Raw genomic sequence first — 23,340 nt, 5'->3', positions numbered from 1 at the left:
CAAAAATAAGTACAGGTGCACCCCACCGGCAACCACCGCCTCAAATTAGGCACTGGTTTTACTGCTTGTATAAAGTTCCATTCATTTCAAATTAACCTCACTTGCTCAAGATATGGCCCACTCTGAATTTTGTGAAACAATAGATTTTACAAATACGTGGAGATATTAGCATTGTGGTGCTTACTAAACAACACTATACCCTCCCGTTGCTGGTACCCCAAGGGATTAGTTTGTGGCTAATCAACCAGGAAATTATTCATTGTGGCGTATGACCTATCCACCGTTCCATGCTTCAAAAGATAGGAACCCAATCCCCCAATGCCTTAAATATATGCATTGTTTCAATGTGAATAAATCATGCTCCAGCATGTGGAGGACAGCCAAATCTTTTGCAATACATATAGACTAAATGCATGCTTTAAATGTTTACCACATAGAAGCGTACTTGAAGTTCAATTTAATATTCCCACTTAGCAATTCATGAATCTACATATTTAATGTGGCCTTGAATTTTGTAATCACTAAGTGTATTAATTTTAAAAAGCCAGAAATCGAGTAACAGGACATGATCACAGGGCAATATAGGGAGGGGAGAATATCACTCTTCAGTGCAGTGCAGAATCTTGCTGAGACTAGAGGAGCATTCACAGTGGAGCAACAAACCACCAGCAAGCTTACATTTGAGAGTATGAGAATATAAACTAACACCACTACACCCACTATCAAACGCTTACCATAATCATGGTAATCCTAAAGTGGATGGCTTCGCAGAAGGAAATGAACTATGTATTGCATAAAAATGTACCTTGTCGTGTTCAGCCTCGTCAGTTAAGACTCCAGTCATTATAACCGCTTCATCTGAGGAGTATGCTAATCCTTCCACAAAATCATTTTCCTTCTTATTAGATTCTTGAATAAATTTTTCACAAATCTTCTCGAGACCTCGCACAGGTTCATAATGTAGTTTGACATACTTCTTGGCAGGAATTATCTTAATTTCTGCTGCAACCAGGAATCCAAGGGTGCCACAGGACCATGGTACAGCGTAGAATAGGTCAGAATTCTCGGTCTGAAAGAAGTAGGCCAGTAATTAAAATACTGGTCTTGGGTAAACAATGAACAAATATATTTAACACCGTAATATAAAAAGAAATCTCTTACTGGTGTACACCGGACGAGGCTTCCATCTGCAACAACAAGTTCATAGGCCAGGCAAATGTGCTGAAATAAGCCGTGATTGTGGGATGAAGATTCAATACCAGTTCCCATAATTAAGCCACCTGCAACAAAAAAAAATTAAATGGAAACTATGGTCGAAGGAATTTTCTCAGAGCAGTTTCTGTATTTTAGAAGCACATATATTGTATATGAATAGAAAGAGAACGCATAAGGCCACTAGAACACCACACAATGGTAGAGTAACCTCCATATACTTCAGAACCGAGAAGGATAATCTTCCTTTAAATGTATGGGGGGGCAAGCTAGAAAATAAATTCTCGATTTTTAAAAAGCGACAAAGATAAATAAGTACATTTCCCCAAAATAGGCATATGTGAGGTGTGACTCAGAGCAGCAGCTTATTTGAGAACGCATACAGGTTTCATGTTGAAGAGTAAAGTAAAGCTGGGGTGTTTACCAGATCTTTGGCAGTTTACAAAAAAACAAAATGTTAATGCAATAATACTGCGGAAAAACGAAATCCACAGATCTACTTCCATTACTACAAGGTATCTACAAGATACCATTTAAAATGTAAGATATAATATACAAAAATATAATTTAAGCACAAACACCTACATCAATCCCTCAAGTGATTGCATGACACCCTGCTCTCATCAAAAATAGCCAGTGGATATGCATAAACAAGATTCAAAATCCCAGAACATATTTACTGAGTAAAGCTAAGGCAAAACAAATGCATAAACAAAATACAAAGACATGTTAGTGTTACCATACTTTTTTCTTTAATCATATGGAATAAACGGAGGCATGTTTTTGCCTTCTCTGCATCCAGCATACTTCTAAAGTCAGCAAAAATCTCGAATCTCATCATTGGTCTATTAGCTGGATGTTTTACATTGGCAAGTACAAATCAAAGAGAGTACTTAAGAAAAGAGAAATTCCCAAATTCTTTGAGATGGGTTTGGGCATCAAAGATTTTCCCACTTAATATCTGTCTAAATGTAACTAGGATACTGTACATTTGTCGTGTTCTTTTTTTTGCAGTTAGGAGTTTTCTCCATTGCAAATAATCAATTTCTTGATCAATGTGTAGGAAACCATATTTTGTAACATTATTCACAGCTCAACCTTCCCCATTCCTATCAATCTGGTAGCCCTCAGGAGATTCCCTGCATATGGCTGCAGGTGGGGGAGGAACCTGGCCTGTGCCTTAGTCCTTTTTGATTTCTCAGCTGCTTTTGATAGGATCAATCCTGTGACACTAATTAACATCTTGACATAATATATGGCAACAAAAGTGTTGTTTGAGCTCTCCAATGTCCTGGACAGCACAGGTACGGATGGTAAATTTCACTAAGTTGGTTGATGACAAAATCAAACTAATCGTAGGCAGCCCGCTTAATATCATCTTCAACCGCAATCCCTTTGACATGTAATAGAAGTGGTGGCAATAGTGGGGACATCACTATTTATGGAATTTTCCTTATGGTGTCCGTAAGCATTGAAGTTGCACCTCTGCTTTTTGGGTGGCTGAGACCTGCTCCACACAAAAGTGGCATACCTTTTGGATTCTTCAGTCTTCCACTCAGCAGTATAATGTCTCTCATCCTGTGAATCCTGTATGACGTTACGTGGCAAAATAGACAGTCAGCCATTGTATGGCAGTAAGAAAACACGGAATGTGGAGAAAAGCTGAGTCTGTCTCAAATTAGTTTTACCCCAGAAGTGACAACTTACAAAATATAAAGGCATATTGGCTCTCAGTCACTAGACTCACAGGACACTGAACTGTGATTCTTCTAAATGTCGATACACTGCATTTGGGGAAATGGGTCGACGTGACTTCCTTATAATATTGAAGCAGTTTTTCTTCTAGATGAGTGTGCTGAGCCTCAGCCTAGTTTTTCATTTATTGATTTATCACGAAAGGTTAAGTAAAAAGCTTTCTATTGGTGTTAACTTTTAAAAATCGATTTAAGATCTAGTTGGATGCAAAAAAAGAAAAAAAGAAAAAAGTTGCAACTTGGGATAGAAATAAGAAAACAATTAAACAATAGTTCTTTTGTAAATCGGTACGCTCACCACTATGGAGAATGAGGTGAAACAATGGATGTTATCAAAGGGTAACTGATTGTATGGCGGGGAAGCAATAATACAAATTCTTCAACTCATGGCTGGTTTGGAAGAACTGGAGAACTTGCCAAAAAAGCCAAACTAACCTCTTGTGCCAAACCATGAGAACTCGATGTAGATATGGGATGCCATTAGGTTTTCGAGCGAATTACCTAGGCTTCCTTATCAATGAACCCCAAAAATGGAAATGTTGAGTTCACCCCCAAAATCACTAAACAGAATGACTACAGAGCCTAAGCATGTTTGAACTAAACTCCAGTGCCAAGTCATTTTCTGCAGTGGAATAAGCTTTCCCCTATGCATTTGAGGTCAAAAAGTAGGAAAATATCCTCTCATTTTCTACCATCTGCTAGGAAACTTACCAGCACCTTGAGCAACCTAAGCTACTTAACAGCAGTCATGACAAAACATTAACCAAACTACAAATCCCATGAACACTTGGGACAAAAAGTTCATGACAGGTCATCGAATCAAGTTGATCAATCCCCTGTTAAAGTCCCTTGTCTATATTATCTCCTCCTCCTTTTTAGGTCTCGCCTAGGCAGAGCTTGCGCTGTCTCGTTGAGACATGCAGTATACACTATAGTGTATATAAGCTCCACCCACTCTCCACCCATCATTTTCATTGGCTGGTGTCCTAGATGGTGCCTTCCGATTGGTTGTAGGCTTGTTAGTCCCTCCTTATGATGGACATTTCTTCATTTGTGTCCTTCCACGGCTATTGGCCCCTTTACTGCACAGACTACTTTCTTCCAATGCCTTCTCACACCCCATACTATTGCATTGCCAATGCTTGTTTTATTTGTCTCTGCCAATGCTTGTTTTATTTATCTCTGCCAATGCTTGTTTTATGTGTCTTTTATGTGTCTCTGCCAATGCTTGTTTTATTTGTCTCTGCCAATGCTTGTTTTATGTGTCTCTGCCAATGCTTGTTTTATTTGTCTCTCCCCACAAAGCTTGTTTTCTCTGAGATCTCTGTTTAATTATTTAGGATTAATACAGCCCACGCCGCGGACATTCTTTTAATGATTTATCATTATACAGCCCAAGCCGAGGATCGAACTCTGCTCTCCAACTCCAACGTCAGCAGCTTTACATGTTACGCCACCGCTCGTCGCTTCAAAACAAGCCCCCTTAAAGGGGTTTATCTTTGTGTCCATTGCGTGCACTATAGTGCCCCTGGGGCAAAAGCAGGGACCTACTAGAGTGCTTCTCTATCAGAATGCACTTTGCGGTCCCCCCGGGGCACAAGCAGGCATCCACTTCAGCATGCCTAAGCAAGCGTTTACAATGCAATAGGTCTCGGACTTACGCGAGTTTAAGCTATTGGCATTGTAAACGGCAATGTCTTTTATTCATGTTTTAAAATCCAAAACAAAAATAAAAGGCATTGTTATTTACAATAACAATAGCTCAAACTCACGTATGAGAAGAATGTCATCAACTTTTCAATACGAGGAGAAGAGGCCTGCACACAAAGGTCTCAATTTAGCGGGGCATTTTGATGCAATTTAGCCGCTGTCCAGCGCTGACTGATTAGGAAACATCTGGGTTCAGCCAGAAATGTTCAGAAATGTAATTTACTAACCACGTTTTTCAATTAATAAGAAGGCACACAATTCCCACATGAATGCCTTCGTGTAAAATATGTTACTGCACAATATAGTAACTGCGCAAAGGTGCTCGGGGCTGTCCGCACAAGAAACGCGTGATTTATTGGCTTTAAATGCCAGCAGTTATAGCCCTTCCGGGTGTCTCCTATTGTTTTCATAGGCGCCTTTCCCCGAGGAGGTCTCTCGCTTCCACAAGGTGGCTTGAAAGTGAAAAGATGTCCATTTATCACCCCTCACGGAAGCACTATACCGGTGACAAAATCATCAAAGCGCTAGAACTGGAGTATAAAAGAGAGCCCGTTTCTTGAATCACCCTAATGCTGTACCCCAAGTCAAATGTTTCCTTTGGGGTCCCAGTCAGTTTATCTCATCAACTCCCCAAAACACAAATGCATTTATGTAAACGCTTCTGGGCACACGTTTCACTTTCACGCTTCCAAGTGCACCCATTTTAAAGGCAGGAAAGTGAACGCATATTTACCAGGAACAGTTGGGACTGCTAAATCCATCTACTCCCTTCTGTTGTCTTGTACTATAGTGTGCGAGCCATGTTTTGATCTGCTGGGTTACGTTGTTTTAAACTATGCTCTAATGCACGTGGATAAACTGGTATATAGTATTATAATCATGCCACGCTAAATTGTTATGCTTTGTCATGTTATCTTAAAAACTGTACTGTGTTGTGTTTTGCTGTTATGTTAATTATCCTACAATATGTTCTGCCTCCTTGTACTCTGGTATGCTGTATTATGTTGTTGGGTTCTCCTTTGCTGTATTATCCTGTTTTTCCATGTTACACTACGCTATATTTTTGCTCATGCTTTGGTATGTTATGCGTTGCTGTGTTATGGTGTTTATGCTATGCTACACTACCTGAAAAGTATTTAGCACATGACATAACACTATGCCCACTTAAAAATGTGTATTATACTAAATTCTGTACAATGATCATGCATCAGTTTCTCGAACAGCGCTAGAAATTATCCTATGATAAAGCGATGTTATCTGTAGTCTGATGTTTAATAGAAAACGTGACATGCAACCTGCACCTTTAAAGACATATCTCCTCTTCACAAATCCTAGTCAGTTCTTTCTAGAAAGTCTTTTCTCTGATTGCAAAGGGACAGACAGGACTATACGCATATATCAAGGTTTCCAGACAATCTGGCACCTCTGAATGTAGGGGCTGACATGTGACTTAGACTGCCTCAGCCCAAACTATCTAGCAGAAATACTTCCGATCAGGAAATAAATCTGGATCCCTTTCCCCATTTTTTGGGGACTATCCCTTCATATCACTTCATAGCGAGGCCCCCCCCCCGCCACTAATTACATCGTTGCGATCACGGAGATTATAGGTCCACACTGTCTCGAAACACTTTTAATATACTGGCTGGCTGTCATTGGGTTACACCGCTCTTGTTGAGGTCACATATCATTGGGTGCTTTTGCCACTGAGAGGGCCCCTGTTACGTGGGGTACACCTGCATCAGTCACTTACATCACTGGTAAAGCATCTGTCTTACCGTCACTTACATTTTGGGGGATTTTCAGTCTTGAGCTACTAATTTTACAAGTTAGTTACTGTCTGTCGTCAGTTACAACTTATATAGACCGGATATGACAGTCGCCCTTCTCTTGATTCTTATACCCTGGTTAACCTTGACATTGGGGAAATTGCACCATAGGTTAAACATGTGCATGTAATAATGTCTTGGGTGTATATGCAAAGTGTGATATACCTGTTTTGGGAATTGTTTCTGACTCAGGGTTATCTTGTTCATACTCAAGTGGTGAGATCATTCACATCGAAGTACTCGCATGCAGGGTAGTTTATCAGTAATCTGCTATGCACATAGGAGTCCAGTCTTAGGTGCAATTTTGTATTTAGGGGTTTCCTTCACCCTACCCGCACTTGTAAGTTGTCACCTGGGTGCATAACGTGGATACAATCATTGCAGATTTAATGGCATAGGGACCTAGACTGCCATGTCTCTATTAATTTTGTGTGACAGAGATTATCATCCGCGCAGTCTCTCTTCTCCTGCCTCTCTCATTTACTCCAGTAAACAGTCAAATAAATTGCACGTTCTTTTAAAAATAATTTTTCTACATTTTAAATAAGGTTTAAGTATGATGCACCTAATAAGTGAGGATGACAATACTCTGAGCAGTGCACTTTTGCGAAGCCTGAATAGATGTTTCAGCACCCAGGCTAATGTGCTGCATAGCTAAATACATATAAGATCCCAAAGGCGAGACCAATTGCATTGCAAATGCTTGTTGTTCACTGCTCCCCTCGGCCGCCAGTTAAATGCAGGCCTGTTTACCATACTTTTCGGTGATTTAATGCTGATTTATTGCTTTCAATTTCGATATATTGTTTGTAGCTCTCAATTCATTGCCTTTCAGGTTATCATGGCTATCCGCGGAAGTGCTCTTGCTTCTACACGGTTGAGGGCCACAAGGTCGTTGGCCTCTCTGAGGTTTGTCAGGGCTGTGTGGCGTGGTCTTCCAACCGCTAGTGGCACCCATACGCCTCTCCATAGGCTTCACTTAGAGCAGCCCCATTGCTCCAATCGTATTCCACAGATAGTGATCGGATCAGCACGCACAGCCGGGCGCCTCTCTTTAGCCCCGGTACTTGGAGTGTGATGCCTCTTCTCTGGGGTCTGTACCTGCGCCTGTAGGAGACTCATTCTCACGCTTGTGGCCTCCCAGAGTAGGGGTAGGTAATCGAAGTCAACAACCGCTTCGATTTCAGGCTAATATTTGAAAAATAGACAGGTTTGCTACTAACTGTCTTACGCATTAGCCCTGTGAATATAAGGGCTAACAGTGTCCCCTTATATTATTGTGCCCGCTCAGGCCCTTCTTCGCTACCTCGTGCGGCCAGCCCATAAAGTGCCTCTAATAGGCAAGACATAAACAACTTCTATATGGAGGAAGAAGCAGTTACCTACCTCCCCATTAATGACGACTTTAGTGAGGTCATGGATGCCTTCATACAACCGATGGTCTCTGAAGCTATGCACCGCTGGAGCAGAAAATCCTCAACTTGGCAACACAGTGCCTTCGACCACTCGATCTGAGGGCAGAACTCAAAGGATCATCCACCCTTATGCCTACAGGCCTACCTGAGACCTCCCAGACCTCAAGCAAGAAGTGCACAGGAGTAGATTTAGATGCTTTTGACTGCCTGAAACATGCATTCTTGAGTAATAATTGCCCCCTCGAGCCAGTAGGATTTATTTAGTGTGTAAGTATCAGATTTAGGATATATTCACTGAAAAAAAACTGTTAAAAACTGATTTTCAGTGGTTTATGCTTTAAAAAGGGAGTTATTATTCTGGCTCAAGCTGTCAAATTTCTGAAATTTACCGGTTACGGTAAGCAATGCACACACCACTCGCCATAACCTTCCACGCACAAAACACCAATTTGGCAAAGGAACAGAAACGAACAAAACAGTGCTCAAGGTAACAACAACATGGCGCCATGACGGATGGCGCTAGTTATGTTAGTTTATAACAATTACTGGTAAATTTCAGTGGTTTCACTAGTTTGATCCAGAACTATAAGCCACTTTTTAACTGCGTTTTCTTCAGTGAATATATAGCAATCACACAACACCACCCCTCATATCACGAAGGTATTAATAGCACTGCGAGTAGCAGGAATCACAAGCTCTTTATTTTACATTGTTGCCATTATCAAATGTTTTTTTATCCTCTTAGGACAACAATTTAAAAAAGAGAGTCAGTGGTGAATCTTAATACATGGGATGCTGCCAATACCTTTTTGATATTGATACATAAAAGTAAGGTTGACCCACGTAGTAAACCCCAACCAAAAAAGAAACACTGATTCTCTTCAGGCTTCTTGTTTGACTATGTCCAACACAATATATCTACTCACCCTATTAGAAGGATTTCAAGGGATGATCAGTAGTCATGTCAAAACATTAACCAAACTACAAATCCCATGAACACATGGGACAAAAAGTTCATGACAGGTCATCCAAGTCCCTTGTCTATATTATCTCCTCTTTCTTCACTGCTCCTCGCAGGCGCCAGTTAAGTGCAGGCATGTGGGCCATACTTCTCTGTGATTTAATGCCGAATTATTGCCTTCTGATTTCGCTAGCTATAAGCTTAAATAACGTTTTTACTCTTTAAAATAATTTATGTGCTGCACAATCGCCAATAGTGATCACAATGAATGTAGACAAAGTAACGGGTTGTACATATATGTACATACAACATTGACAATTCCAGCTTGTTGTTTCTACTAAGAAGAATGATAATGAGGACACTGCGATTCATATTAAAGCTCTGTGTTTTGGGAAGATAAGATTAACTATGTGTTATTTATAACAAAGTATTCAATCCTAGGGTTAAATCCCTTCCGTGAGGGCAACAACCAACCATTGTTTCCTCTTAGACAAATAATTGTTGTCTCCAATGGGTTAATATAATTACATATAATATTCAACTAGGCCTCGATTCCCTTACTTTCTCAAAGGCCATCATGTATGGTATCCAAATTAGACTATGGAAGGGAATTGGGGCAAATTAGTTCAATAATATACGTAAAGCTATGCTATAGTCTTATAGCGAAGCTATCACTTCCCATTCCTGGACGAGAGCAGATCCAAACCACAAGAGCAAAAGTCACAGAAACAAGGACATTACTTGTCTTACTGGTGTTCAGCTTCTTAATGTGCAGCCCATTATCAAGGTATTGCAACAGAAGACCACGAGTACATTTTCATTTTTTCTCATATGAATGGCATCAGCATTTCTGCATTCCTGAAGCCAGTTTGAGTTACTTAAAGATAAACGTGCCATCATTTTTATTTATTTTTAACAAAAGCTGCATGTGAGAAAATGTCTTCTTTGAAGATGGTTAAGTCATAATTCTTGACAGTAGACTGAATCACCTCACCTACTGTGAGGTCGTCCAGTTCTGGCACCACCGGAAGAGTCCAGCCAATGGAATTCAGCAGGGCTGTAACCTGGCCCATGTTGACCAGCGGCTCCACTCGGACAATCTGATAAGGAAGACAAATAGAAACCGTTGTAGACTAATACATCTGAGCACTGTAGTAACATAGCACAGTGTTACTACACACAGTCTTTTATTGCAGCTCACGGCACATACGGTCTTCAGCAGGCTCCCTCACCACCCCCAACACCAAATGACTGCCCCAGAAACATTCCAACTCCCCACATAACCTTCCACCAACATTCTACAGGTGGCATCACAATATACAGGACATAACAATTACCCATTTAAACACCCTGTACAAAACACAACATACCTAGACTGGCTAAAACGCCTACTTAAAGAATACCACTGAACTTGAATTTAAAGTTTATGTACGTTTCAGAAAATTCAACGCAGAGGAACAGAGCAAGTCTAACATTTATGCACGATTAATTTTTAATAGAATGAAACAAAGGACTGAACCTTCCTTGTGGTACATCAACTCATTTATTCAGAGTATCATGCTCACTGAATCTTCAGTTAAGAGACTGAGGAGATAAAAAATTCACAGCATGCCACTAGGGCTTTAATGTGTTCTATTCAAGCCTTTGAGACAGACCAGAGGCCCCTACATGAATTATGGACCACTCGAAAGTAGTGAGATGCCTGGCCATGGCACGATCTGTCACAGTGTCTTGTTTAGGATTGACTAGAGAATGCAGCAGTCAGCATGTCCTACTATTACTAATACTTTAAAATATACTTAGAATTGGTTTTCTCTCCACCCAGGAGTATTTTACTCTTACCTCATTCCATTAGCTGTTTGGCATATGATTCCACACTACAGGAACTGCTTCCAATGGAAATTATGAGGGACTATTTTACACCTGAACCGTATACTAAACCATCAAGCACTATGTGCCACATTCAATTCTTTATCTGAGATATAATCATGCTATTAACAAAACAATCAATTTTTGCTACAGATGAGGGGAGTTATGTATCGGAGGATATATCCTTCACAATTGCATTTCTAGTTGTTACAAACTTCAGCACTACCTTTAAATGTAAGTCCCACTCACCTGCAGATGCTCCTTAGAACTTAAGCACCATAAGCAAACTGCTGAAAAACACATCTTTATTTTTCCAAATTCTGGAAGAGGCTCAGTCTGGTTGTAAATTAACCCAGTATCACGGGTAGGCTTTGCAAGGGTTAGGTGCAAGGAACAAAAACGTCCACACCTTTCAGGCCCCCCCCCCCAAAAAAACAGCCAACTGAAACATAGTCCAGCAAGTAAATTGGGGTAACTTTTTGGTATGGTGGCTAAAAATTCTCAAAGTTTATTCTCCCTACACTGAAACGTTTTCATGTTCCCAACTTACGTAATTTGCACAAAGGATACACCTCCATTTTCAGCCTTCTGCTGCAAAGGACACCATTAATCACTTCTGAAACTAAATCATATCCTCCCTTGTTTAAGTTCCACTATGGAAACTTAAGTGATCTAGGTGACCTTCTACAATGAATACTTCATATAGAAAAGGGGCGTGGCTTGGCCGGGGATGATGGCGGACACGTGAGCAGAGAGCTCCACATCAGCCTTGCTGTTGTTTTTCTTAAATCGACGTCTGGGATCGCCCAACACACTATCGGTGTCCCCCACGGGCCGTGCCTGCGAGTAAGGGGACCTGAAGAGCTGCTGATAGCCGTCTGCCCTGTCTATCGGCTGAGGCTGCGGACTTGACCCGGGAGATCGAGAAGCCTCAAAATGGCAGCGGAAGCGGGCGCAGTAAGCATAGCGTGCGGAGCTCCGCTTTGAAGGTGGTGCCAGATCGGGGCTGCGCTGCCGACTCTTCTATCCTGCGGCACCGGCCTGGAGGGGGAGATGGCGGCGCAACAGCATGAGGAGGCCTTGACGGGATGAAACAGGCTGTGCCCTGACTCGCCGGTCTGGAAGTAAGGAGAAATCCTACGAGACGATGAGGAGGAGCCGCCGAAGTGAGTTCCAGCCTGTCAGCGGAGCCTTGCCAGGCTGGGTGCCCTGATTTGCATGACAGTGATCGGAAGGCCCCTGGAACACCGGGAGCAGAACAGTGAATGGAGGCTGCTGTGAGGTGCGAGTCGCCTGCCCTGGAGAATTGAGGCGCGCAGGCGGCTCCTGCGGGGCTTGCAGTGAGGGACTGGCTGGGAGATTTTACTGCGGCCCCCTGACCCTGGCTTAGAATACTGCCCTGGATGAAAGATTGAGCGGAGCAGAGTACCATCGGCGCTGGCCCGGAGCAGCGGCTTGAGGGAGCGGACTGCCAACACCGATGGCAGGGGGAGGCCTCCAGTGGATCCGGGACTGGCACTGCGGTCGGGGTTCACCCAGATGGGCATGGCTCCTTGATCAGTGGAGAGCTGTGAGGGGGTGGATCCCGAGAGCAGTGTGGTGCTTATTTGCTTCACATAGGGCCAGACTTTTGAGGAGGCCAGCGGGCGAGGGGTCGGAGTCCCAGGCGGGGGCCCCCCGGGAAGAACTTTGGGGCGACTGACGACTAGCAACGATGAAGTGAGCAACAGCGGCCAGTAAGACGGGGGCCGCAAAGAATATGGCGACAATGATGTGCCCCACTGTAAGCTGCGGCAGGTGTTGAAGAGCTCCTTGCTGGTGATTCGGTGACCTGTGGGTCCCTGACGGGAGGGGCTGAGGAGAGTAGAGTGAAGCCTCGATACCTCCGGCGGAGGCAGCGACTGAGGGGCAGATCTGAGTGGAGCTGGTGAAGAGCGAGTGACCCCCATCTGCGGCCGCGGCAGTTGGGAGACTGGGATACAGGAGACAGGCCTGGGCCTTGCACACAAACCCAGCACTGACCCGGAGCGACGCAGAGAACGACGCTTCACTAGTGACCCCCATCATTGGACAGAGCTGACACTGCGCGGTGCAGCCGACTCAGGTCACCCCTGGAGAGTGCACGCCACCGGACAGAGCAGGGGGTGCAGGAGCGCGAGGCAGGCCTGTGCCACCATGGGTAAACCCAGGGGTCGCCCGACTGGGGCCCCCCAGGATCAAGAAGAAGGTTCTCAAGATCAGCCGCAGACTGCCCACGAAATCCCGGTGCAGCAACAGTTTCAACAAATACTAGAGGCCATAGCGGACACGAAGGCGACTCTCCACCAGGATATTAGTGCTGTCATAGTGGGACTTGGGCTACTGCGAGAGGAGCACAGAAAGCTCTTGGAGAGGGTCAAGCAAACTGGGACCAGTGTTGCAGAGCTGGCACCGGCGCAGAAAAATATGGCACAGCAGCTGTGACCCCTGACCAACAGGGAGCATGTTCTGGAGCGAAGGACCGAAGATGCCGAAGGACGTTATCAGAGAAACAACATCAGGGTGGTGGGGCTACCAGAAGGAGCAGAAGGGGGCGATATGGTGGCCTTCCTGAAAAAGTGGTTCAGGAGCATGGTGGCCCCGGTGGGACTCACTACTTTCTACACTTGAGAGGGCTCACAGGGTGCCGGCTAGGCCGCTGGCTCCGGGGAGGCCTCCGACACCGGTGGTGGCCCGCCTGCTCCATTTTCGTGACAGGGAGTTACTCCTGCAAAGAGCAAGGACGGAGGGTCCTTTCATTGTGGACAACACTAAGGTTACGCTGTTACCGGACTATACTTTGGAGGTGCAGAGGAAGCGGGCCTCCTATGTATCAGTTAAGAAAGGGCCTTCAGTATTCCCTGATGTTACCGGTCCACTTGCGTATTATTCTAGATGGGACAACGCACTATGTGGACTCTCCTAAGGATGCGTGGGATTGGCTAGAGACGTACAAAGAAGAGACACTGCGAGGAGAGAACCCTGGAGAAGCGCAGAGGTGAGCCACAATCCGAACATCACGGCCGAACCGTCGTCCCCGTAACAGAACCCAGAAGAAACCAACGCTATCTCAGACTGCACAGGAGTGGGCAGAGTCTCTGCAAGCTGTGGTAGCACTGGCGCAGGATCAGGCAGCAGTATCGGAAGAAGAAGCTGGCTCTACCAGAGACTCAGGGAGCAATGACTCGGACACGGCTCATGGTAGCGGCGAACGGATTCCCGAGGTGACACCGCAGACGGCAGATGGCATTATTTAACGAGGGTGGTAAGCTAGAGTGGGCAGAGTATCCAGAAGAACATTTATGCTTCTAAAGACTGGTGAATGCCCCGGACTGTCCTGTTTATGATGAGGCTGGTGTGTAATGGTTAGAGAAGCCCTGAGCCAGCCGCAGGTCCCCAGAGCTTCTGTAGTTGACGGAGGACTTAGTGTGAATTTTCTTATGGTTTGGATGGGTTCTAGTTTAAAGGTAGCTGTCCTGGGGAGGGGGAGTTGGGGTTGTTTGTTAGGCTCAGGGTTGGTTAGGGCCAGGCATGTCACTAGGGCTGTTTTAAATCGCAGATTTCCCAACACTGTTCGGATGGGTACCACCAACGACTTGAAGTGTATATCATGGAATGCACGGGGAATGCATTCTATGTGGCGTCTACACAAAATACACGTATACTTAGTCCGCAGGGGGGTTCATATTGCGCGGTTGCAAGAAACCCACTTAAAGGCGCAGGAAGGAGCAGTGTTACAATGGCATTTATACTGCCTATTCCGCGTTCGCCCGGGGAGCATTGGTTTGGGTGCGGGCGGGGGTGCCCTTTCAGTGCAGAGAGAGTCTTATAGACCCGAAGGGCAGATACTTAGTGGTTCTTGGAAAACTAGACGGTAGCAACATAGCCTTGGGGAGCATATATGCTCCCAACATGGAACAACCTGCCTTCTTCTCGCAGCTGTCAGGGAAACTAGCACCCTATATCACTGGGTCAGTATTGCTTGGTGGGGACTTTAAATTGTATATCAGATGTGAACTTGAACTGCTCGCACCCCCCTCTTCCTACTGCGCCCATCCACAAAATAGCGGAGGTGAGGCGGCATTGGCAGGGTCGCTGGGGGCTAGTGGACACTTGGAGGGCTCAACATCCTGGGGAGCGGGGTCACTCTTTTTTTTCTCAGCACTGCACGATCTCCATGTGCACTTAGGTGCGTTTTTATGCTCTCCGGATGTGCATGCAGGCGTACAAGCCAGCGAGTACCTTGCTAGGACACGGTCAGATCACAATCCCATTTTACTCCGGATGCAATGGACGCATGTACATGGCAAGATACCTACTTGGCGATTACACCCGGAGGCCTTGGAAGACCAGGTGTTTTGTCACAGTGGGCACTTCCATAACGCAATACTTCAGGGACAATGAGGGCACAGCCTCCACATCTTTAGTGGAATGGGACGCTTTTAAAACGGTGATCCGGGGTTGCTGTATCGCTGAGGGTACACAGGGTGCTGCTAGCGGAAATAGGAGAAGCGGAACACCGCCTTAGGGAAGTGGAGAGAGATCGTCCTGGGAGGCCGGACAAACATGGGGAGCTAGTGGAAGCAAAGGAGGCGGTAGCAGCACTACTAGAGCGATTGCGCTGTTTCGATTATAAAACTTATATCACACGTGCACACACAGAGGGAGACAAATCTGGGGCTCTCCTAGATTGGCTGGCTAACCCGTTGCGCAGAGGCTTGATGATTCTGGATAACCGGGACCACCGGGCGGGCGCTGGCTATACTCAAAAGGGTATAAATTAGTTGTTTTCCGACTACTACAAGGAATTGTATAAGAGCAAGACGACCCAGACAGAGGGTGCCTTGAGTAGGTTTACACGTGAACTCAAACAGGCAGAGTTGTTAGAACGAAATATTGAGATTGGAGAAGTGAGGGCAGCTATTAAACATATGGCACGGAATAAGACTCTTGGGATGGATGGTCTCCTGATAGAATTTTATCTAACCTACGCTGAGCAGCTAGCACCTCGATTGGTAGCGCTATATAACGATGAGAAGCAGATAGGCCTGCTCTCTAACCTACGCTGAGCAGCTAGCACCTCGATTGGTAGCGCTATATAACGATGAGAAGCAGATAGGCCTGCTCCCGGTGTCAACAAGAGAGGCAGTTATCATCCCTCTCCTTAAACCTGGTAAGCCAGCATGGGACCGGTCTGCATACAGCCCGTTAACCATGCTTAATACAGATTATAAAATACTGAGTCGTATATTGGCCACTCGACTCCTGCCTTTCATGTCGACCACCATACATCCGGATCAGGCTTGATTTATTCCCACTAGGAATACGGCCCTAAATATTAGGCGCCTACTGCAGATCTTAGAAGCAGACTGTTATCCAAAAGATGCAGCTGCTGTGTTTGCTGTTGATATAGAAAAAGCCTTTGACAGGCTGGAATGGCCTTATTTGTTCCCCGTCATTTCTACATTTGGACTGGGGGACAAATTTATAGAATGGATGGCTTTACTTTACAAATGCTCTACGGCAAGGGTTAGGACGGGTAGATCGATATCTGATGCCTGTGACGTGAGCCGGGGCACGAGACAGGGTTGCCTGCTGTCCCCGCTCCTGTTGGCGGTGGCCTTGGAGCCTGTGGTGGCTAAGGCCAGGACAGGCCGATATTACCAAGGCCTACAAGCTCATGGACAGATTCACCACATAGCCATATATGCTGACGACTTGCTAATGTTTTTGTAGACATGGGCAAGCGCTCTTAGGGGCGAAGGCATTATTGCATGAGCTGGGCGTGGTGGATATGTTGGAGGGCAATATTGGCAGGGCTGTAAGAAGCCTGGCGTCAGCTTTGAGTTCTGGGGGACACTTCCACTATCAGTGGCTGGGCGTGTGGCCTTACTTAAAATGGTGGCCCTCCCCAGGCTATTATATTACTTTGGGAACCTGCCGGTTTGGATTCCAGCTTACGTCCATGGTCACAGGATTCTTGTGGGGCACCGGTAGACGGAGGGTGGCCTTGACTGTGTTAATGCGTCCAAGGCCAGAGGGGGGGATGGGCAGTTCCTGATTTTGAAACCTATTACATAGCAGCTCAGCTGCAATGGCTCACGCAAAGTGTGGCAGCCCAGCTGCGTTTGTCAGAAGAGGTAAGAGATAGAGCCCCGGCGTTGAGATTACTTTCTCAAATCGTACTGGACCTTCCTGTCAGTGCTGGCGCCCTTCCAAGGGACCTTAAAACGGCGAGGCAGTGCTGGAAACGGAGCCTGAAACGGGCAAGAATTGTGGTGCCATATGCCCTTGATATACCACACTCTATGTGTGAGGCACTGCCCCACGGGGGAACATGGCGGGAATTGGTAGACTGGAGTGAGAAAGGGTTGACTACCATGGGGGATCTTGATGAAGATGGTAACATGCTGCCTTTTCACATCTTACAGAAGCGTTTTGACTTACGAGGGGGACTTTTTGCTACATGCGGCGCTTACCGTGGCTATTCGTGGACACTGGAAGGAGGGTCTAACTGAACCGACAACCTCATTGGGATGTCAATATATAGTAACAGCTGCGGGAAAGTTTAAGGCGTTCACGTGCCAATACAGGCGCAGGAGAAGCTGTTAGCTCTGACTGTTCTTAAGCGTAAATGGGAGGATGATGTGGGAGCCGAGATACCGGATAAGGCCTGGGCTGAGGTAGTTGAGAGGGCATGGAAGGGCACCAGGAACGCCCGTTTTCAATTGGTACACTTATATATTGCACAGAGGTTATCTCACTCCAGCGAAAATTAAAAGCTACTGCTTCGGATGACTGTCCGCGCTGCCGGGTGGGGGGAGGGGGCAGACTTCCATCACAGGTTCTGGGGATGTTCACAATTAGACAATTATTGGACCGAGGTAGTGGCCTTGCTGAATGCCGTAATGGATAGAGCTGGAACCGGCGATGGGGCCATGTATGCTGCATTGGTTTCCACATACGGCTAAAAACAAGATCACTAGCAAATTCCTAGATATGGGTCTATTGCTGGATAAAAGGGAAATCAAGATGCATTGGAAAGCGCAGGAGGGCCCCAACATAGCTAAATGGGCGGAAATCGTTGGGATGGCGAGGTTGCAATTGGCGAAGAGAACGAGTAGCGAAAAGGCATTAGAAGCGGCTAAGGCATGGGCAGCGTTAGTGGGACTATTAAAGAACCCAGACACTGAAAGCGATTAGGACAGTGAGATTGCTGTACCAGCGTTAGGAAATTAAGATGCTAGCACCCAAGCACAGCAGAACTGACACCCCTGGCACTAGCATGCTACATGAGCGCATAGTAGAGGCGCACAACCCACTTCACTGTTAGTCCTGGTAAGTTGGTGAAACCCACGTATCACACATGAATACTGAGTTCATTATGCAGAGTTGGAAGTGACATGCCTGGGGGGGGGGGGGGGTGGGGGGGGAGGGGTACGATGGGGGGGGGGGGTGGGGGGGGAGGGGTACGATGGGTGGGGGGAGGTGAGGGAGTTGAATTAGAGTAGTAGAGAATTGAAGTTGTATTGAAACGGTCACCCTGAGAAGGTACTAGTTAGCGAGGCCCATTATTTCTTCACTTTTATCTTGAGCAGAGAGAGAGTGGGATACCGATATGTAGTGTAGACTACAATTTATAGGGTCCTAAAATGTTTGATTGTGATATCTACCCGGATGAGAAGTACTATGTAAAGAACTTTGACGCAATGCAAGTTTGTGCTGATACGGAAAACTCAATAGATTGTTCTAAAAAAAATTTTTTTTCAAAATGAATACTTCAGATGGCACAATAAGAAGAAATAGCGAGAGTAGACTTTGGGTCCATCCCATTCAGCCATTGGCTTTCATGAGTTTTCAGGGTTTGCCGTTGCTTATATGACCTATTCATCAAGACTGTGGCACTTAGTGGCCGGTTACACTGTACCATTCCTGTTCCCATTACATTTTGTTGAAGGGATTAGAGTAAGTCTCAAACACTTCTGCTGCCAATCTTCTCAATTATTCTCTCCATGTTAGCCCCACGTTCCTTGCGCTCCATCCTATCTGTGCTTTTGCTTTCCCTAGGCCATCCTGGTCTTCTCCACGCATTCCCTTTGTGTAGTCCTCATCATCTCTCTGCTCTCGCTCTCCCTCTCCATCATTGCTCCCAGTGCTTTCCCTTCCCCTGCTCCCTGTTACCCTTGCTCAGTGTCCTCCCTATCATGGTTGCCTTGCTTTTGCATACCCTCTCTCGCTCAGTGTGCTCTCTATTCTTGTCCCTTGTGCTTTCAATCCCCCCCTGCTCCTCAACATTGTGCCCAGTACTTTTGCTTGCCTTGTACCCCCCTCACATTCACTTCTGTCATGGTCCGAAATGGTTTAGCTTTTTCTTGGTCCCTACCTGAATTTCCCTTTGCATGATTGTTCCCACTGCTTTTGCTTTCCATTTTTTTGTGTGAAAATGAGTATGCAAATTTAAATGTTGAAGCCATACCATCTCTGTGTTTTGATGTGCTCAAAACAAAAGCACTGTAGAGTTGTTTGTTATTGTTTTGCTCCACTTTCAACAAAAGAAAACATTCAAGGGTATTTGCTATGGTTGTATATCTTAGGGATCCTTGGACTAATAGGGAGGGCGAAACAACTGTTCCAACGCATGCTTTACAACGCATGCTTTTACCCCGCATGCCATTACAACGTAATGGCTTGCTGTAGGGGGTATAAGGTGTTAGATTTAACTCCAACAACTTCCCTACTGTTGCACAGACTGGAGCTGGAATAGTACATTATACTATTCCAAACTCCAGCGCACCCATGACACCAAGTCGTTGTCAAAAATTTGCGTTGTAAAGGCATGCGGGGTAAAAGCATGCGTTGTAACGTCATACAACAGCCGTTGGTGCTTTATGCTTTTAGGCGTTATTTTGCACTTTATTCTTTACAAATTTATAACTTTAGGTCTACTGATTGGATTTTTGTCATTTTGGTCTTGTTTAATTTATTAAATTCAGCTCTAATTTTTCTAACCTGGTGTGGGATCTTTTTGTGCAGTGTTTTCACAGTTTTACTGTTTGAAGTGTTGCACAAAGATTTTCCACATTGCCTCCAAGTTAAGCCTGACTGCTCTGTGCCAAGCTACCAAAGAGGGTAAGCACAGGTTAATTTAGGGTTTTCACAGTTTTACTGTTTGAAGTGTTGCACAAAGATTTTCCACATTGCCTCCAAGTTAAGCCTGACTGCTCTGTGCCAAGCTACCAAAGAGGGTAAGCACAGGTTAATTTAGGGTTTACTTATGCCTTACCCTGACTCGGACTGTGGTTGCTCATTGGCCAGGTCTCACACCCCAGTCAACCAGTAACCACATTTCTAAAAGATGTGCTCCTCCTTGCCTATTTTCCATGTCTTCTATGATAATATTTAACTGTGTTTAACCTGTTCCATGTGCCATTGTACAGCTTCTTTGGTTTGCTTTGTGTTATAGGTTTTAGATGCATACAGAAATATATATGCAAATGAATAAATGTCAGCCAGTGCTGCAGCAGTATAGGTCTTGGAAAAAAAAAAAAAGACTGTTGAGAAGTCTCTTGTCCTAGCAACGATGGGATAACACCACAAGTGGAAAGGTGCAACCAGGAAAGAATTAAAGTCCATAACGATCCACAAAATATCGGTTTTATTCCTTGTTTGCTTTAAATCCATACAAGTACAAAGACATCCAGCCAACGCGTTTCGTTTGCAAGCTCTCTCATGAACTTAATCAGGGCAAAATCAAATTATTACATCTCTTTTTGTATCTGTGAACTCAAATATCAGATCAATAGGTCTAAAATTCAAAATGAGTTATATCCTTCTTGTATACGAAAGTCCAAATGCCATTCCAGTGTATTCTCCGTTAGTGCTGAGTTATGGGTGAAATAACTCCAGATCCGATACCTTAATACGTATCACAGCCGTCCCCAAGGGATCAAAAACTAACCAGAGATGGGCTAGTTTCCCAAAAGTATGTCATATAGGATCTGGTCCAAACACGGTTATACATAAATATAAATTTCATAAGCTAAACATATACGAATTAACTTTTTCAAGTTAACAAGTAAGAACCACTCTTACTGAACACAAATTCGTGGCACACATCTCTTCATGTTCCTGGTAGAAGTCAACTAATCCGAGTCAAATGGAAATTGTGTTTCCCTGTAAGAAAAATGTCTACAGTAAGGGAATCCCTTCCTAGATTCATGAGCTTTAAATATGCCTGGCCACCATCATAGTAAAACTAGTGTCATATTCCATTCCTAACATACCGAATTGGAAGTACCCTGCATTCATGAGCTCACTAAAAAAAATAGTTTTAATTTCACAATTTCACAAAGCAGTCGGCTTTGGGGACTATATGAATGCTTACCATCAAAAGAAAGAACTCCAGTAATTTTTCAGCTGAGATGTGCAGCCCCGCATTCTCAAAACAAACACTGGAAAGGCCAACAGATCTGGGCCTTGACTAGTGTGTTCTTCTAATGATACAATATGCAGGTACTCATGCACATGCATACAAATAACATACTCATGTTAACATACAGAGGTACATCTTCACACATCTCATACAATATAAACTGCATACCCTCAACAATAAGGAAACCACATAAATGATGAAGAAACAACACTCAGTTCCATGAAACGCTTTACAAGCCACTTCCTGCAACCAGATCAACCACATTTCACTTCAGATACACAATTAAGACTTCACAGATGAAATCGCCGATTTCCTCACAACCTTATCTGTTCAACACACACACACACTCTCACACAAACCTCTTCAGAGACTTCGACACTGGTGTTGACTCAAACCACAAAGAAAACAAGAAGACCCTCCTCAACATTATCAGCACACTACTTTTGAACTTCAACACAAGTCTGGAAAATCACATCAGCATACAGGCCTCGATGACAACACAGAAGTGAGAAATGAAAAGATTAGGACTCTGCTCTGGTATTCAAAAGACCTTACCAACAACAAGCACGTCATTCAAAACAGCAATGGAAATTAACGGAAAAACAGATCCACTGATGACCTCATACTAATAAAACATCTCGTCTAAAGATGCGGGTATCTCACTCTGCCAGACAAAGGCAAATACTACACTAACATCATCAATAAAGAATATGCCAGAAGCAGAATCCTTTCAAAATGTCAAGCCTTCATTAACCCTGCCCCAGAACCACCATTCCCTCATTTCAATAACAAATAAAAACACCTTCAACCTCTTCTTCAACTAATAGATTTGGGGAATTAGACAGCATTAACATCCCTTCCTCTACCTACCTCATCGCTCAGCATCCCACAATGGCCATCCTTCAACCGCCACTCTCAAATCTTCAACTACCTCAAACTTATCCTCTATGAATATTTTCCTAGACTCATTACCTTTTCAAATCCCTCAATGAAGAAGAAGCCCTGACAACTAGCCAAATTCTCCCACTCTTGAAAACGTCCACTCATGACCCAGATGACCTTGTGAGCTACGGGCATATTACTCATCTCACCTTCAGCGGTAAGACCATAGAAAAAGCAATCTACACTCAATTCTGGCAAAGCATCAATGCCTACATCATTCATTTACACATGACAGTCAAGCACTTACTGAGACCAACTTCTTCCTACTTGCCAACAAATACAGACAACTACTCGTCCAAACCTAGCTCAGTGACATGTACTTTAAACTGGAGATGCCTCTTTCCCACACTGTTGGTTTCTCATCTGGAGGCAGCCACTGTGACCGCATGCCTCACAGGAATGTGGGTCGCCCCTACTTTTTTGCATTTCACTCTGCTTCTTGGCTGGTTCAGCAATTTGCCCTTTTTCATTCCAGCGCTTCAAGCAAGTCAAAACATTCTACCAATTCAGATCCCCCATAATCTTTTTTGGGCGTCACCGGGATGTATGTGCTTATTTTGGTAAATGTTCTCAATGTCTTCTTGGGCTCATACATATTAGGAGTCCTGATGATGGTCCAGTTATCAACACTATAGACTAATTAGGCAAATTCAATTACATCCGTATCTAAACTTGTTATATGGGTCATCCATTAAGAAAGCTTTGTGATACTCATATAATATAGAGAAATATTTGTGTGAGTCACTCTTCTGTGCACCGAACAAAGACACTTTTGCAATTCATTGTACATTGTTTTAAGAAATTAGGTTGTTGGTTGACTGGGGTGTAAGCCTTTGCCAAGCAGCAACCACAATCCTTGTCAGGACCAGGCACAATCCAACCTTAAATTAACTAATAAAACAAGACCAGAATGACAAAAATGCAAATAGTGGAACCGGAGCAATTAAATTTCAAAGGTTTTAGAGAAAATAGCGCCAAAAAGCACGAAGTTCTAACTGTGGTTATCTGGTCGTGCAAGACAGGGGCAAAGTCGCAGGTTTAGGCCAACAGCGATAGAGCATGGGCCATCTACAGGGACCCATTTAGGTCCGCTGAATACAGTACCTTAAATCCTGCTGTGTGGGGTTGGTTTGCGAAACTTTGCGTCGTCCGGTGTCTATTCCAATGAAGATGTGTGCAAGGCTTTACAAGGCTTAGA

At 44.5% G+C, this 23,340-nt stretch overlaps 1 protein-coding gene across 3 annotated transcripts in view; it reads right to left on the bottom strand.

The window, feature by feature from the left end:
• DHCR24 (24-dehydrocholesterol reductase) overlaps positions 1-23,340 on the bottom strand; it is a 132,718-nt gene that overhangs the window by 71,708 nt on the left and 37,670 nt on the right. For all 3 annotated transcript variants that reach the window (XR_014960667.1, XR_014960668.1, XM_085602534.1), the window contains exons 3-5: positions 9,876-9,981; positions 1,162-1,280; positions 806-1,069 (exon numbers count right to left, since the gene is read on the bottom strand). Coding sequence is in view for 1 of the 3 variants with exons in the window: in XM_085602534.1 (XP_085458660.1) it covers positions 806-1,069; positions 1,162-1,280; positions 9,876-9,981 (489 nt within the window). In the remaining 2 variants the exon portion in view is untranslated. The remainder of the gene's footprint in view (positions 1-805; positions 1,070-1,161; positions 1,281-9,875; positions 9,982-23,340) is intronic.

Source organism: Triturus cristatus, chromosome 4_2 (assembly GCF_964204655.1).
Source record: "Triturus cristatus chromosome 4_2, aTriCri1.1, whole genome shotgun sequence".
Classification (NCBI taxonomy): Eukaryota; Metazoa; Chordata; class Amphibia; order Caudata; family Salamandridae; genus Triturus; species Triturus cristatus.
The sequence above is the reverse complement of the archived record's forward strand: the minus strand, read 5'-3'. Positions and strand labels throughout refer to the sequence as shown.